General features: G+C 66.1%; 4 protein-coding genes across 4 annotated transcripts in view; 2 read left to right on the forward strand and 2 right to left on the reverse strand.

The window, feature by feature from the left end:
• EMIHUDRAFT_106629 (hypothetical protein) overlaps positions 1-1115 on the reverse strand; it is a gene marked incomplete at both ends in the record, with an annotated part of 3291 nt that extends 2176 nt beyond the window's left edge. Inside the window, one exon of the mRNA XM_005759319.1 lies at positions 424-1115. Coding sequence (XP_005759376.1) covers positions 424-1115 — 692 coding nt within the window. The remainder of the gene's footprint in view (positions 1-423) is intronic.
• Positions 1116-7070: 5955 nt separating this feature from the next.
• On the forward strand, positions 7071-9857 carry EMIHUDRAFT_218669 (hypothetical protein; the record flags this gene model as incomplete). Its single annotated transcript, XM_005759320.1, has 1 exon — positions 7071-9857. The coding sequence occupies one exon, from the start codon at positions 7071-7073 to the stop codon at positions 9855-9857; it is 2787 nt and encodes a 928-aa protein (XP_005759377.1).
• Positions 9858-10298: 441 nt separating this feature from the next.
• On the forward strand, positions 10299-14482 carry EMIHUDRAFT_453370 (hypothetical protein; the record flags this gene model as incomplete). Its single annotated transcript, XM_005759321.1, has 11 exons — positions 10299-10583; positions 11127-11331; positions 11448-11597; positions 11824-12028; positions 12088-12281; positions 12354-12809; positions 12984-13566; positions 13657-13780; positions 13957-14073; positions 14150-14439; positions 14462-14482. 11 exons carry the CDS (start codon positions 10299-10301, stop codon positions 14463-14465), a joined length of 2613 nt encoding a protein of 870 aa, XP_005759378.1. The 3' UTR covers positions 14466-14482.
• A 441-nt stretch (positions 14483-14923) lies between these two features.
• The window catches only part of EMIHUDRAFT_218671 (hypothetical protein), a gene marked incomplete at both ends in the record, with an annotated part of 1836 nt that continues 1656 nt past the window's right edge, over positions 14924-15103 (reverse strand). The window contains one exon of the mRNA XM_005759322.1: positions 14924-14971. Within this exon, the coding sequence (XP_005759379.1) occupies positions 14924-14971 (48 nt within the window). The remainder of the gene's footprint in view (positions 14972-15103) is intronic.

Here is a 15103-nt window from a genome sequence, read left to right on the forward strand (position 1 = left end):
GGCGGCGGCGAGGGCGGCGGCGGGGCGGGTGCCCGCGAAACTGGTGGCGGCGGCTAGGGCGAGGTGGAGGGAGGCGGCGGCGAGGGCGGCGGCGGGGCGGGTGGCTGCCGGGCTGGTGGCGGCGGCGACGGCGAGGTGGAGGGAGGCGGCGGCGAGGGCGGCGGATGGGCGGGTGGCGGCGGGGCTGGTGGCGGCGGCGAGGGCGAGGTGGAGGGCGGCGGCGGCGAGGGCGGCGGAGGGTCGGGTGGCGGCGGGGCTGGTGGCGGCGGCGAGGGCGAGGTGGAGGGCGGCGGCGGCGTGGGCGGCGGAGGGGCGGGTGGCGGCGGGGCTGGTGGCGGCGGCGAGGGCGAGGTGGAGGGCGGCGGCGGCGTGGGCGGCGGCGGCGTGGGCGGCGGGCGCGAGGGCGGGCCCGTGACGGAGCACTCGGTGCAGCCAGAGCAGCCGTTCCAGGTGCAGCGCAAATCCCACGGGTCCGTCTTGACCGCACAGTAGGGCTTGCACGCATTGCACACGTCCCCGCAGGCCGAGCAGCCGTTCCATGAGCACTTTTCCGACCATGGTTGCGTCTTGGTCTCGCAGAATGGCTCGCACTCAGGCTCGGGGCCGCACTCGGAGCAGCCAGAGCAGCCGTTCCAGGTGCACTTGGTATCCCAGGCGTGCGTCTTGTCCTCACAAAACGGCTTGCACTCCGGCGCAGGGGAGGAGCACTCGGAGCAGCCGTTGCAGCCCCCCCAGGTGCACTTGGTATCCCAGGCGTGCGTCTTGTCCTCACAAAACGGCTTGCACTCCGGCGCAGGGGAGGAGCACTCGGAGCAGCCGTTGCAGCCCCCCCAGGAGCACTTGGTATCCCAGGCGTGTGTCTTGTCCTCACAAAACGGCTTGCACTCCGGCGCAGGGGAGGAGCACTCGGAGCAGCCGTTGCAGCCCCCCCAGGTGCACTTGGTATCCCAGGCGTGCGTCTTGTCCTCACAAAACGGCTTGCACTCCGGCGCAGGGGAGGAGCACTCGGAGCAGCCGTTGCAACCCCCCCAGGTGCACTTGGTATCCCAGGCGTGCGTCTTGTCCTCACAGAATGCCTTGCACTCCGGCGTGGGAGGGGGCGGCGGAGGAAGCATGCACTCGGTGCAGCCGCCACAGCCGGTCCAGCTGCACCGGGCGTCCCAGGGTTGCGTCTTTGCTGCACAGAAGCCCTGGCATTGTGGCGGGCTTGCTGTCGGTGGCGGGACGTAGCATTCGCTGCAACCGCCGCAGCCGTCCCACGAGCAGAGCGTGTCCCAGCCCTGGGTCTTGCTCTCGCAAAACTGCTTGCACTGTGATGGCGAGGAGGAGGGCGTCGCCAACGCTGCACCAGGAAGTGCAGCGAAGATGAGCCACGCAGCGAACCAAGCATCGTCGGCTCAGTGATGGGTCCGTCCGTCCGTCCGTTGGGCCCGCGTCAGCTTGTTCTGCAGCACGGTTCGCCGCCTTCCAAGAGAGGAATCTCGCCGACCCTTTCGGTGAAAGAGACTGCGAATCGCATCTTTTACTTCGATGCGGATGCGATCCTTCGAATTCACCGCAAATAATCAGAGGAACAGTCGCTTTGGATCCCTAGTACGTGCGTTCAGTCCACTCACCGCAAGACGCAGCTCGCACGCGCCTCGCGGCCAGTAGATGACTTCGGACCTGCAACAGCGGAGCCTAGCGCCACGGAGCGGCAACGACAGCGAGTCCGACAGCTCCGCCTCCCTCCCCTCCCTGGACTACTCTATGGCCTGCTGCGAGTGCGCGCACCTGTGCCGCTGTGTGCCGCTGTCCCTCCGTCCCTTCCACCCCTCGCCTGGCCTCTCCTCGGGATCTAGGTGATCCTGTCGTGCCCCACCGCGGCGACAGCACGGCTGTACGCCCTCGAACGCAGGTGTGGCTCTGACTGCAGCGCCTGCGGCCTGCCGGTCTTTTTCTACCGGGACCGTGCCTTCTGTAGCCCGGACTGCCGCTCGACGGCGTTCGAGCGGATGCGCTGTAGCGCGCCGTGCAGGAGCTCGTCTCCGGGCGTGGGGCCCGCGGCGGACGCGGCGCTCCAGGCTTGCACGCGGCCGGCCCATGCACTTTCTCACTGGCTCTTGGTTGACCTGTCCGCACCTGCGACTTAGGCCTTTTGCCGCGGCGCTGTGGTCCGAATATCGCGCCAGTCGACAAGTGACTCGGCGTCCAGCGGTAGACTCTCTCTCTTTGGCGACGAGCCCCGCGACGAGCAGGTCGGCGCTGCCAGTCATGACGGCGCGGGGTGGTAGCTACATCCGCACACCCAGCCGCGCAGCGCGCTGGGCACGACGCTGGCATTTGGCAACTAACGACACCATCTGTACTATCATCCCAGACACTGGACCAACTGCCGATGCGAGGGTGGTGAGTCAAATTTGATGGTCTATGCGCCGTTTTGGCGTTCTCTGTGACGTCGTCGTACGCGCGGTGTGTGCGCCGCCCGCGCCGCCGCCGGCCGCGCCGCGCCCCGCCGCCGCGCCGGACCGCGCCGTGTGTCGCGGCGTTCATGGCTAGCTTGATTTTTGTCCTGTCCCGCTCATTGTCGCTCTTCCTTGGTGTTTCGTTGATAGATACTATCGAAGTTTTACATGTAACATGTATGTTGTAAGTGGACCGGCAAGACAGATCGTGTGCGCGCACTGGGCCCGCGCTGCCACCGCGCGCTCTTTATTTGGCGCGGCGGCACAAACTGGCTGATGCCGACGAGGGTCGTCACCAGCGCGTCCTCTCCCAGCCCATCAGTCCGCCACAGTGCGCGGCCGCACGACGAGCGGCCAGAGCCTCGCATGTCGAAAACGGCGATGCACGCGCGGCCACGCAGGCTCGAAAGGAAGCCGAGTGCCTGCCACAGCTCGAGAGTGCAGCCCCAGCCGTGCATCCACTGCTCACGAATCAGCCGCGGATGGAGGAGCGGGCCCCACCAGCGCGGCGCGCTCGTCGCTGTCTCCAGCAAGAGGGAGCGGCTCGCCAGGCTGCGCCTCGCGTCCTACCACCTCGATCACAGGCACAGCCACGGCCACGGCAGTACGATGACGGCGGCGGTCGCAGCGGCACACGACAGCGAGCGCCAGGATCGTCATGAATAACATCGCCGCGATGGTGACGGAGCTGAGAGCAATCATCATCCCGAAGGGAGGATCGTGATCATGCCAGGCAAGTGGAGGTCCAGTATGCGTGAGCGTTGTGTGTGTGCCGCTCATGTCGGCGTGTCAGCGTGCGGCCACCGCTGTCAGCGTGCGGCCACCGCTGTCAGCGTGCGGCCACCGCTGTCAGCGTGCGGCCCTGTTAGACGCTGCCAATGCGGCGCACATGCAGTGTAATCGCACAGGGGGAAAAAACGCGGCGTTGCCCAAATTTGTCCTAGCGAGGTCTCCAAACGCGGTCGTCTCCGCGCCGCCCAGCACAAACACACACCCCATACGCACTCGAACACGCACATACACGACAACCCAAAGAAGCTAACAAATAAAACAGACAACAAGGGCAGCCTCCTGGCCAACCCTTCTCCCACAAGCAAGAACGGCCACGGCTACCGACCGTCAAGGCGCATCGCGGTTTCTACCATGACGCGATCTTTGTCGAGCGCAACAACTTCAACCTGCTGCTCCACGAGACGTTGCGGCGGCTTCTCGCCCACCGCCGTTCTCAAGCTGCGCCGCCTCGCGCGCAAGGTCGCGCGCGGCAGCGTCGACCGCACGGCCTACTCGCCCAAGTACTCGCTCTTGAGCACTTGAGCACTTGATAGGGTCGATTCCGCATGGTACGGGACCCCCTGAGGGAGGGTGTAGAGGATGTAGAGTGTAGAGCGCTGTAGAGCTGTAGAGATGTAGAGCGCTCTGGAGCGCTGTAGAGCTGTAGAGCTCTACATCGGCTGCGTGACGAGGCGGGTGCGTTGTAGAGCGATGTAGAGCGCGATTTTGCTGTAGAGTTTGTTGTAGAGGCTCTACAGCCAAACCGCCGGGAAGGCAGTGACTCAAAGAGGTCGAGTCGCACTAATGGGGTGTCTCCGAGCTTACTGGAGCTCTGATGGACGGCCCTGACTATCACTGACACACAGAGACGGTCACTCTGACGGCACACAACACCCTATAACTGCGTCATGACCAGCCTGCCATGCGTCGCCGGTGCCGCATTCGTCGCTGTGCTTCTTTAGCAGGCGGTGGACTATCGGCTGCGAGGACGGTCGCATTTGCGCGAGGCGAGGCGAGCATTCAGACGCGTTGCATGCGCCATGACTCGCGCCAGCGCGTGCGGGAGCTCCTGGCTGAGCGTTGAGTCCAGGCGAGTTGCGCTGGCCACGATCGCTACGCCAAGCCGAGCTGACGCGCCGAGGCGCCGGCCAGTCGCAGCCGTGAGGCATGCCACAGCAGCAGAGGCACCTCCCACCCATTGGGCGGGCAGACAGAAGGCCAGGGCAGCACTGGTAAGTGCAACGCGCCTCATGTCGGAGAGCGACCGTGCCTCGTTCGCCGCTTATGATGTAGAGTTTGTTGTAGAGATTTCACGTTGTAGAGCGCCTCTACATCGCTCTACAACGCACCCGCCTCGTCACGCGGTGGATGTAGAGCTCTACAGCTCTACAGCACTCTCCAGCTCTACAGCTCTACAGCGCTCTACACTCTACATCCTCTACACCCTCCCTCCCTCAGGGGACCCCTCGATCGTCTCGCCCACCCTCACTGGTCTCTTCTATGCCCCACCATGCAGATTGGCCATTACCAGACTTTCGTTAGATGTGAGCGCAACTTTCCTTTCTTTCTTTCGCGCAACAACACCGCAAATTTTGCGAAAGTCTGGTAAGGGCCAACATGCAGAGCGCATCGCTCTCTCTGTTGTGCGAGGCGTGAACCGCGCCATTCGCTCTCACCTGCGACCTGGCAGCCCTGTCTGCACGTCTCCGGGTGTCTTGGGGTTCTTGCCCAAAAATGCGTGTGGTTTTTTTGCCCATGCACATTTTTGCATGGGCAAAAACTGTTGCATATGTTGCATATCACACATATCATGGCATTTGAACGCATTATTGTGCATTCAAGACTGCATTCTGCATTTTCTGCATTCGGTGGGCAACTGCATTTCATCTGCATATGCATTTTCTGCATTCGGTGGGCAACTGCATTTCTGCTGCATTTCTGCATTCTTTGGGCAACTGCATTTCAGCTGCATATGCGGCGGGAAACTGCATTTAGTTGCATGGATTCACTGACACACGGCCTCCATTGCGTGTGCACCTAATCCTCCAAAAAGACAATGATGTCCCTCCCAGGGTGCTCGCTGTCTCGGTCGACCACAATCTCGTACTCCGTGCGCAAGTAAGCAACCGCAGCGCGAACACCAAGATGGCAATGCTGGTCCGCCTCTTTCAGCTGGCCCTCTGGTGGCAGGGAGAGATTCACCGGGAGGGTGGGGACATCATCTCCGACATCAACTGCAGGGAGTTTGGACCCCTCTCTGAGACGGAGGAGGAGGAGGAGGAGGAGGAGGAGGAGGAGGGGCTGGAGTGGTTCGAGATCACGTGCCCCGAGGACGCGGGGGCTGGGGACGTCATGACCATCGTGGACGGTGACGGTGACAAGCTGGAGCTGGAGATCCCCGAGGGGGTGGTGCCGGGCGAGACCTTCTCCTACAGGATCGAGTAGCCTCCCCAGGAGAGCGAACGCTTTGTCATCCTCACTGGAGGAGGGGAAGGGGGGGGGGGGGAGGCAGGAGGAGTGGAGGAGGAGATGCAGAAGGAGCAGGAGGGGAGGGGAGAGGGAAGGGGAGGGGGGAGGAGTCTGGGGGGTACTTGAGGGGAGGGGAGAGGGGAGGGGAGGGGAGGGGGGAGGAGTCTGGGTGGTGCACTTGCCTAAGGTTCTTGCCCTCAAAAAATTGCAAAGATATGCAGTCATGCCCCGAATGCATCGAATGATGCACTGTTATGCAATCACGCACAAAATGCATCGAATGCAGAATGCAACGAAATGCAATCACGCGCAAAATGCATCGAATGCATATGCAACGAAATGCAATCACGCGCAAAATGCATCGAATGTTGCAATGCAGTTGTAATGCAGGAGATGCATGCGAATGCAGAAAATGCACTGCATGGGCAAAAACCACACGCATTTTTGGGCAAGAACCACACTTTTCCCACGTCGCGCGCGCGCGTGAACAGGGCGTCGTTAGGTGCGGATGAAGCCGGAGCGGCGCTGCGCGCTGATCGAGTACACGCTGCGCAAGTCGGCAGAGGAGGCGGCGATCAAGGGGGCGAGGCTGAAGCTCTGGTGGGCAAAGTCGCAGCAGGCGGCCGACAACGCCGACGCGCGGAAGTACGTGAGCCAGGCCTACGGCGCGCCGGTGCCCCCGCCGGGCGAGGTTGCCGTCTTTGGAGCGGCCGGCGGCGCGTCGCTGTACCCGTCGATGAACCCGAGTGCGATGGGCGCGCGGCCCGACGCCAGGTGATGGCGATGTGGTGGCGGTGGCGAGGGTGATGCGCCGCCGCCGAGGGCGATGCGTTTTGTGCTGGGGGAGACGTCTGGGAAGAATTTCACAATGTTGAAAAGAATTTAATCAAAACAACCCGGCCCCCGCCCTTCCTCCTCCCCTCCTCCGTCCCAGCTCCACTCATCCCTCTCTCGCCATCGCCTGCAGGTGCAGGGAAACACGAAACGAAAATTGATGGGCTTGCCCATCCCGGAGTGGTTCGATCCCACATGAATCCGAGACGGTGATGGGAGGCGTCTCGGCGGTCTCAGGCCCAGTGAGGTAGTGCGCCTGACTACCCCGGATCCTGCTGAACAAGCTCCTCTTGTAGCTCGATCGGTCACACCGCCATCGCCGTCGGGGAGAGGGGGGACGACACTGCTTCTGCAGCGTGCACCTCGATCCTGTACCGTGTTTGTTATGACCCCCCCCAATGAACATACCAGTGAGGGAGGGCGAGACGATCGAGGGGTCCCGTACCACGCGGAATCGGCCCTATCCTGTGCTCAAGTGCTCAACTGTTGAAAAGAAAGCCCCGCATCTTGGCTGCCTGTGTCTTCGGCCGGCGAGGCACGCTCCCCCTTTCGATGCGCCTTTCGATGCGCCTGCTTCTGCTCGGCGTGCTTGCAGGGCTAGTAGCTGCTGAAGGCCCCACCCTCATCGAGGGCGACGCCCTCGGCTCGGACTCGGTCGTGCACGCCAGCATCGACGGGCACTCGACGGAAGCGGCGCGCTCGGCGCCGCCTGGCTTTGAGACGGCTGGGGGCACCTCCCAGCGCCAAGCGGGCGGCGCCAGCCGCAACATGCTGGGCGTCCCGACCGACGTCCAGCGCAAGATCGACAACCGCGGCAGCCTCGGCGGGCCGCGCAAGACGTGTTCCGCCTTTGACGGCTGCCGCGGCGGCGGCGACTATGCGGAGAAGATGGTGAGTGTCGAACTCGCCGGCGCCGGCGCGGCAGGATCGAGCGCACATCACGCGCCGAGCGCCTCTGCGTCGCTTGGCGAGGACGCGTGCGCGGAGGCGGCCAAGAGTGAGAAGTGCGTCATGAACGAGTGCGCGTGCGCGACCAGCGAGTCCTGGGACGCCTCAGGCACCTGCGGTGCCGACGGCGGCGAGACATTGGGGCAGTCACGGCCGACAATCGAGATCGCGCAGGGCGAGAAGCTGCACCAGACCGGCGCGCGGGACGCCTCAGGCACCTGCGGTGCCGACGGCGGCGAGACATTGGGGCAGTCACGGCCGACAATCGAGATCGCGCAGGGCGAGAAGCTGCACCAGACCGGCGCGCGCGGCTTCGTGCGCGCCATCGTCGACAAGATCAGCACTTTAGTGACGGTGACGCAGCAGGGCCCGCTACGCTCGGAGCGCATGGCTTGCGCGGACCTGTCGCAGGAGAACGCGGCGGAGGACGCCGTCCTGATGGTGGCCGTGCTGCCCTTCGCCCACGAGCGCGGCGCGACGGCGGCCGCAACCACCAGCGGCCCCAGGGCCTTCGCGGGCGACACGGATCACGGCCGGTTCGACCTCAGTCAGTGGCTCAGCGGAGGCCGCGGCGCCCTGCTGAGCATTCGCTGCGGCACGTGGGTCTCGTTTGCAACGCTGAGCGTTTGTGCCGGCATGTGCGTTGTGCTCATGTGGCGGCGGCGCACGTTGGCCGCATTACAACGCAGGTGGGCTTGGCTTCATGTTAACAACTTTGACGAAGTCAAGGGGACAGCGCAGCTCAGCCTCTTCTCTCGAATGAAGTACGGGCATACCCCGTCGATCAAGCAGTGGGTTGACGTCCTCGAACAGCGCCTGTCAGCGCTGGCTCCTGCCGGAGCTCGTATTTGCATCGCGGGCTCTTCGTGCGGCCTCGTTCCCAATTGCGCAAACCTGGTGGTAGACGAGCTCGTGCGCCGCACCGGTGGGCGCTACCGGCGTGTGCACGTCAGCGTGAGCTTGCCCAAAGATCAGTCTCTCCGCAGCCTCAACTATTGCAATCTGAGCATGGCGGAGCGGGAGGCTGAGATGGCGACTCGATCGGTGCGCGTGCTGGAGCCGGAAGTCCTCGGAGAGAGCGATGCAGTGCTTGTCGTCGACGACATAATCTCGACGGGGCTGCATGAGCAGCAGCTCCGAGAGGCCCTCTCCAAGCACATCGACGAGCGACGACTCGGCTTCTGGTACTTCATCGCCCTCTCCCCGGAGAGCGACCCGAAGACTGAGTACGCGCTGGCGCACGCGCTCTACCCGGACGCGACCAAGCTGTGTTGCGACATCGCCGCCAGCCCCGACGGCGCGCACCAGATCACAAAGCGCATGCTCACCTTCCTGCTGACCGGCGACTTGCCTCCAGACTTTGCGCACCTCAGCGCGCTGCCCGCCGGGTTCATCCGGCGGCTCCTCGACACGCTCGACTCGTCTGGCCTCCGCCACCTCCCGAGCTACCAGGCGGGTTGCTGCGCGTTGGCAGAGCTCCATCAGCGCGCGTCGGTGGCCACGCGGCGGCTTGTGGCGCGGGCGCCGGTGCCCGACGTCAACGCGTGCATGGACAGGGTGGAGCTGCGTGCAGGCGAGAAGCTCGTCTGGCACTTCCGACACGGAGAGTCGGCGGCGAATGCCGCCGGTCAGGTCGCCTCGGAGGCGGACGGGGATCGCGGCGACGGGCTGTGCACCGAGCGACAGCGGCACGAGGCCGACGCGGACTATGCAGACGCGCGGCTCACGGCCACGGGCATCGCGCAGGCGCAGGCGCGTCGCGCCGATCTGGGCGTCTGGCGCAGGCGACCGTCCCTCATCGTGTCGTCGCCACTGACCCGCGCTCTGCAGACCGCCGCGTATATCTTCGCGGACGACCTCGCGGCGGGTGTCCCGCTCGTCGTCCGCCCCGAGCTGCGCGAGTTTTTCCCAAACCTGGCGCAGGACGCTGGGAGGCCGCTGGCCGCGCTGCGCTCTGACCCCGCGATCCGCGCCCTGCCCAATGCGAGCGTGGTCCTATCGGCCTTGTCGAACGAGGCGTGCGCGCAGTGGCGCCACGAGTGGGATGAGTGGCAGGCAAACGGCAGCGCCACCGGCGCGCGCGCGCGTAGCTGGCAGGCCCACTGCGCCGACGGCGGCCGCATCGCCGACTTCAAGGCGTGGCTGCACGGCCAGGGCCACACCTTTGTGGCGACCGTATCCCACTACGGCACCGTCAACGCCCTCGTCAACCACGAGCCGTGCGTCGAGGCTAGCGGGCAGCCGCGCCGCCCGGCAGAGGAGGTTGGGGGCCGGAATGCCTTCGCATGGAGGCTTGGCGTGCTCCCGCCAGAGGGCGGCATGAAGATCAGCATGCCCAACTGCGGCCATCTCGCTCTCGTGTATAGCGAGGAAGACTCGGAAGCAGACTAGCCTTCTAGCAGCGAGGCCGGAGGTAAGTAAGATAATAAAACCGGCCAAAGGGCGGAGAACACGCAGGATTCCAACTTTTTGCGGGGTAAGGTATGGTACGGTCGGCGCCAAAAGGGTGGGGGGGTATGGTCCTGGCCGCCGGAGGCGGCCTGCTCGACGGGTGGGGGGGTATGGTCAATCGCTGGAGCGGCCACGTTACAACAGGGTTCGAACCCAGTACACAGCCGCCGTACACAGCCGCGGACACGATGCCGACACGGCGGCCCCGGCCGCTTCGATACTGTCGCGGGCCTTCTCGCCGCGACGCCGCCTCAACTTCGGCTCCTGGACAGCTCGCTGCCCGACGACGCCGAGCGCGCCGCTGTGCGCAGCTGCTGCGCTGGTACGCTTGCGTCGTGCGTCGCACAGCTCGACGCTGCGATTGCACCGCATGCCGTCCGCATGATGGACGGGAGGCTTCCGACAAGCGACGCTTTCCGTGGCGACGACCACGATCTCAGCAAGCTGAAGGCGCTCAAAACTGTCGCCACGATGGTCCTGCAGGACGGACCGATGCTCTATCGCGAGGCCTGCGCGAGTCTCGTCCACGCGCGCTCCACCTTCTTCTCGGACCTCAACGCGGCGCTCGATGCCGATGTCTTTGATTCTGCCTTTCGATTCAGAGCGCCGTCGTGGCTCGCGAAGCGCGCGGGGCATGAGCTGTTGGCGCGCGTACCGCTCGTGCTCGTGCGCGTGCCTTTGGCCAGCGAGGCGGTGGAGGTGGAGGCGGAGGCGGCGGAGACGCCGGAGGTGACCATGGCGGAGGCGGAGGTGGCGCCAGCGGAGGCGGCGGAGGCGGAGGCCGTTCCAGCGGAGGTGACCATGGCGGAGGCGGCGCCGGCGGAGACCGCGCCCGCGCCCGCGCCCGAGGTGACCATGGCGGAGGCGGCGCCGGCGGAGACCGCGCCCGCGCCCGCGCCCGCGCTCGCACCGGCCGCGCCCGCGCCTGCGCCCGCGCCTGCGCCGGCACGCAAGGCCCTGGCGGCCTTTGCGGACATGCTCTGAGGGGTGAGCACGATTGCCGGCGGGTCACCTCGCGCAGACTGCATCGCGCGAACACGTGCCGCACGACCGGACGGCCTAACACGACGGTTACTGTACGCGCTCGTGTGGTGGGGTGGGGGGTGGGGGGGTATGGTCCTGCTGGCCAGAGGCGACGTCCTGTGCGGGTGGGGGGGTATGGTCGCGGCGCCAGGGCGCCGACGATACCATACCTTACCCCGCAAAAAGTCCGAACCCAGCCTCGCACTCACCTGGACTGGCTCGCTGCTCTTCGCGCTGCTGGCGGTGGCGCCTCCTGACGCGCTGCTCTCCCTGGACCTCCTTCCGTTCTGCTCGCCCGCCTTCTTCCTCGCGATTCGGTGGTTGGGCATCCGCCACGACTCTCTGGCTGGCAGGCATACTGGGCTTGTCCATGGCGACTTTTTCTCGGCGCGTGGCTCCTCGCCGAGGAGGGCGCTCCCGGGCCTCCCAGCAGAACGCTTCGCCCTTCGGTCCACCCTCGCCGTCTCCTCCTCCGCCGTCGGCGCGCCATCGCCGCCGTTTATGCAGGTGAGGCTGGATGGGGCCGCTGGTCACTGCGCGGATCTGCGCTGCGCTTCGAGCTGCGCGTGCCGAATCTGACGCGTGCGGCCGACGTGCGGTGCGAGTGCCTCGCCGGCCTCCTCGACGTGCGCGTGAAAGACGAGCAGCTGCTCGATGGTCGGCTTGTGGCCGGGCCATATGGGCCGGGCCCTCTCAGGTGCAGCCGACCGAGCTCAGGTGGCTGCTCGATACGTCGGCGGAGGGCGAGAGGTGTAGAGCTCGGCCCCCAGTGCCCAGAAGCCCAGGCGCTCCACCGCGCCTGTTCTTTCGAGCTATTCTTCACCGTCCTCTCCCTCCGTCGCCACGCATGTGCAGGTTGCTGTGCGTCGATATGCCGGTTCAGGGGTGGACGCCGCCGGAACAGGGGTGGAGCCCAAGTGGAAGGCTGCGGCGGCGCGGCTCGAGCGCAGCGGCCCGGCCGCCACCGACGGCCATCTTTCGGTCGCTCCGCGTGGCTGGGGCGCGGAGGTGGTTGGCGAGCCGCTCCTCGTCCTGGGCAGGCAAAGGAGCATCTCGAGCCAGTCGCTCGCACTCAAGCGCCTCGAAGAGTCGACGCAGCAGGCCCGGGCTCCTCTCTTTTTGTGCGAATTGGGTGCCTCTTTCTTAGGCGCCTCAAGCTTGTCAGCCTGGCGCGGCTGGAGGACGCGTTCGCGGCGAGGCCCGCCGGCCTCGTCCTCTCGCAGCTCTTTAAGACGGACGAGTTCCTCTTCGAGGCGGACAGCGAGACGGCCGACTTTGCGCTGGTGTCCTACCGGCAGGAGCCCCGGCCTCCCATGACCCGCTCCCACTGCCCCTCTCTTTGTGAGCTGTCCGCGCTTGGTTCAGGCGCGGGCCACGCCCGACGACGGCACGACGATGGACGAGCACCCTCAGGGCTGTACTGCTCAAGGCGAGGGAGGCGGGTGTGTGTGGCGGCGCTCTGGATGGACGCGTGGTGCTTCCGCTTCGCCGGCGAGTACGTCCACGAGGACTTTTGCGCGCTCCTCTCGCACGTCGTGCGGGCGGTCCGCGCCGTGATTTGGGTCCCCCTCAGCCGGACGAACACGGCGCCTTCGTTCCAGTTCCGGATGTGGTGCACCTTCGAGGCGGCCGTCGTGGAGCACCGGCAGCTACCCGTCTTCATTGCGGGCGAGCTGACGGCCTCGCAGCGGCGCCTGGCCCGCCTCGGCCCTCGCATCTTTGCGCTCCCCTGCCTCGAGCCGCGCGCGACGCTCGCGGAGCTGCGCATCCTCTCGACCTTCAACGTCTGCTTCCTCTTCATGGCGATCGCGTTTCCGCTCGCCCTTGCTGCCGATCTTCATGTCCCGCTCGGCTGCGCTGGCCGAACTGGTGCCCGCCCTCGGTCGCCAGTTCGCCCTAGCGCGCAACGGGCAGCGGGTGCTACGCACGTTGCTCCAGGCCTCCCGAGAGGCGGACAGCCGCATGGAGGAGGGCGGCTCCAAGTGCACTCCTTGAACCCTTGTCGCAACCCCCCCCTTAAGCCTTCTCCGAACCTCCTCACAGGCCCTCTCGGCAGCACAGACGTTGGGGCGACGCAGCGCGCGGGCAACGTGCTCGAGCTGCTGCGAGATCTGCCGTGGATTCCCGCCTACGATCGCCGCGACGCTCTCATCATCGCCGAGGTGCTCATGGTCCTGTACGAGGTGCCGCCGCGCAAGCTCGCGGCGGTCATACAGATCCAGGCCCTGTGGCGCGGCTCCCGTGAGAGGGCGGCGCGAAGAGCGCGGCTCTCCGCCGGCGCCGCCTCCTCCTCCCTCTCCGGCATGCAGAGCGAGGACAGCATGCAGAGCGAGGACAGCGTCCAGAGGAGTCGGGTCAGCCAGGCGGGAGGCCGCTCGCTGGAGAGGGTCGAGAGTGAGCGAAGCATGCAGAGCAGTCTGGCCAGCCAGAGCCACAGCAGGGGACAAAGCCGGGCCCGCAGCCAGCGCAGAGCGCGTGCGGCTTGGTCGCCGCTCTGGTCTGAGTCCCTCGCGTGGGACCGCGTCTCGTCCGACGAGTTTCTGCGCGCGCTGGCGCTCCTCTCTTCGTCTCTGCGCGGCAGGCGCGCTAAGACGGCGACTGGCCCTTTACCAATGGTGGAGAGGGGGTGCTGCTCGAGGAGTGGCTCAATCCAGCCGGACACCGTATGCCGCCGCCCGCCACTGCCAGCTGCGCCGCCTCCGTGTCCTTGGTGGAGCTCGATCGCTTGCGGCTGGCGGGTGCGCTCTGGCGACTCGCACCTACTGCGCACCCCGCTGGGCAAGCTGCAGGTTCCAGCGAGCCGCGCGTCTGCAAGCGTCAGCCTCGCCGACGCGTCGCCGGTGCCCGAGATGAGCAATGGGACCCTGCCCAGGTGCGCTCACCCACGCGCAATGGGACCCCTGCGCGTTGAAGGCCGTGGGGCTCCTGTCTTGCGACGCGTGGAGAGAGTCGCGAGGGATGGCCTGGCGCCCTGGTGGAGAAGTTTACTTGCCCTGCCCCCCTTGCCCTCGTCCAGACGGCGCCGCTCCCCTTCTTCGCCGCGGTCTTCTCCCTCTACTTTGTCGACCTCTCCACAGAGCTCATCATCAACGCCGTCGGGTCGCGGGCGCATGGCTGGAGCCGCGTGCCCGAGGCGCGAGAGATGCGAGGGAGAGGCCGCCCCTTGCCCCACACTGGCGTGTGGACAAGCGCACCTCGCCTCACATCAGGCGCTCCTCGCAGCTCTGGACGCTCTCCTCGTCGTCGTGGCCGCTTGCACCACCTGGCTGCCGGCCGCGCTCTGCACGTGGCGACTGCGCGCCGTGCCGCATGTCTCGCTCGCCGCGGTCTTCTCCCCTCGCGAGCGGGGCGAGTCCGCCATGGCCCTCCTCACGCCGTACGTGAATCGTGATCGTCCCGCGCTCCCGGCCGTCCCGTCCAGCTTCGTGGCCATCCTCCTCGTCGTGTGCGGGTTGCTTGGGCGGAAGCCGGAGAACGGCAGCCGCCCTCTCCTCGGATCACCTCACGGTGGACACGTTGTTATAAAGAATCCGTTTTCACCAGAGCGCCCGCCACGGACCGCGATGCCGTTCGGAACACACGCCACACACGCACACATCCTCAGTCGACAGTCGCGGACACAAACGAGAGAGAGAAGAGGAGAGAGAGAGAGAGGGAGAGAGGGAGAGAGAGAGAGAGAGAGAGAGAGAGAGAGAGAGAGAGAGAGAGAGAAGAGAGCGGCAAGAAGAAATACAGACGGGGGAGAGCTCCGGCGAGGAACCGCTGCCGGTGGCCGTGTGCACGTCTGCACGCGACAGTCCGGCTGCCGCGCCGACCCGTGGGGGGCGAGGTCCTAAGGCCGCCCTCGCGCTCTCGCGCAGCTCCAAGCAGGGAGGCTGGTGCGGCGCGGAGGGGGCTGGAGGGTGGGGGGGTGGGGACACCTCGGGGGCGGCGCTATCTCCGCCGCACACGCGGCGCTAACCGCCGGCGCAATCCCCGGGACCTCACGGGATCTCGAGCGAAGCCTTCGTGCGCATGATGATGAAGCCCGCCTGCGCAAGAGCGGCCAGCAGGGCCACCCACCGGCCGCGCCCCGCGCCGCTTTGTATGCGAGGTTCTGTCGTGCTCTTCGTGCGCGGGCCGTGGCCCCTTCTCCCAAGTTGCTCTCTATCTTGACCCTTTGT

The sequence above is a fragment of the Emiliania huxleyi genome (genome assembly GCF_000372725.1).
Source record: "Emiliania huxleyi CCMP1516 unplaced genomic scaffold EMIHUscaffold_80, whole genome shotgun sequence".
Lineage (NCBI taxonomy): Eukaryota > Haptophyta > Isochrysidales > Noelaerhabdaceae > Emiliania > Emiliania huxleyi.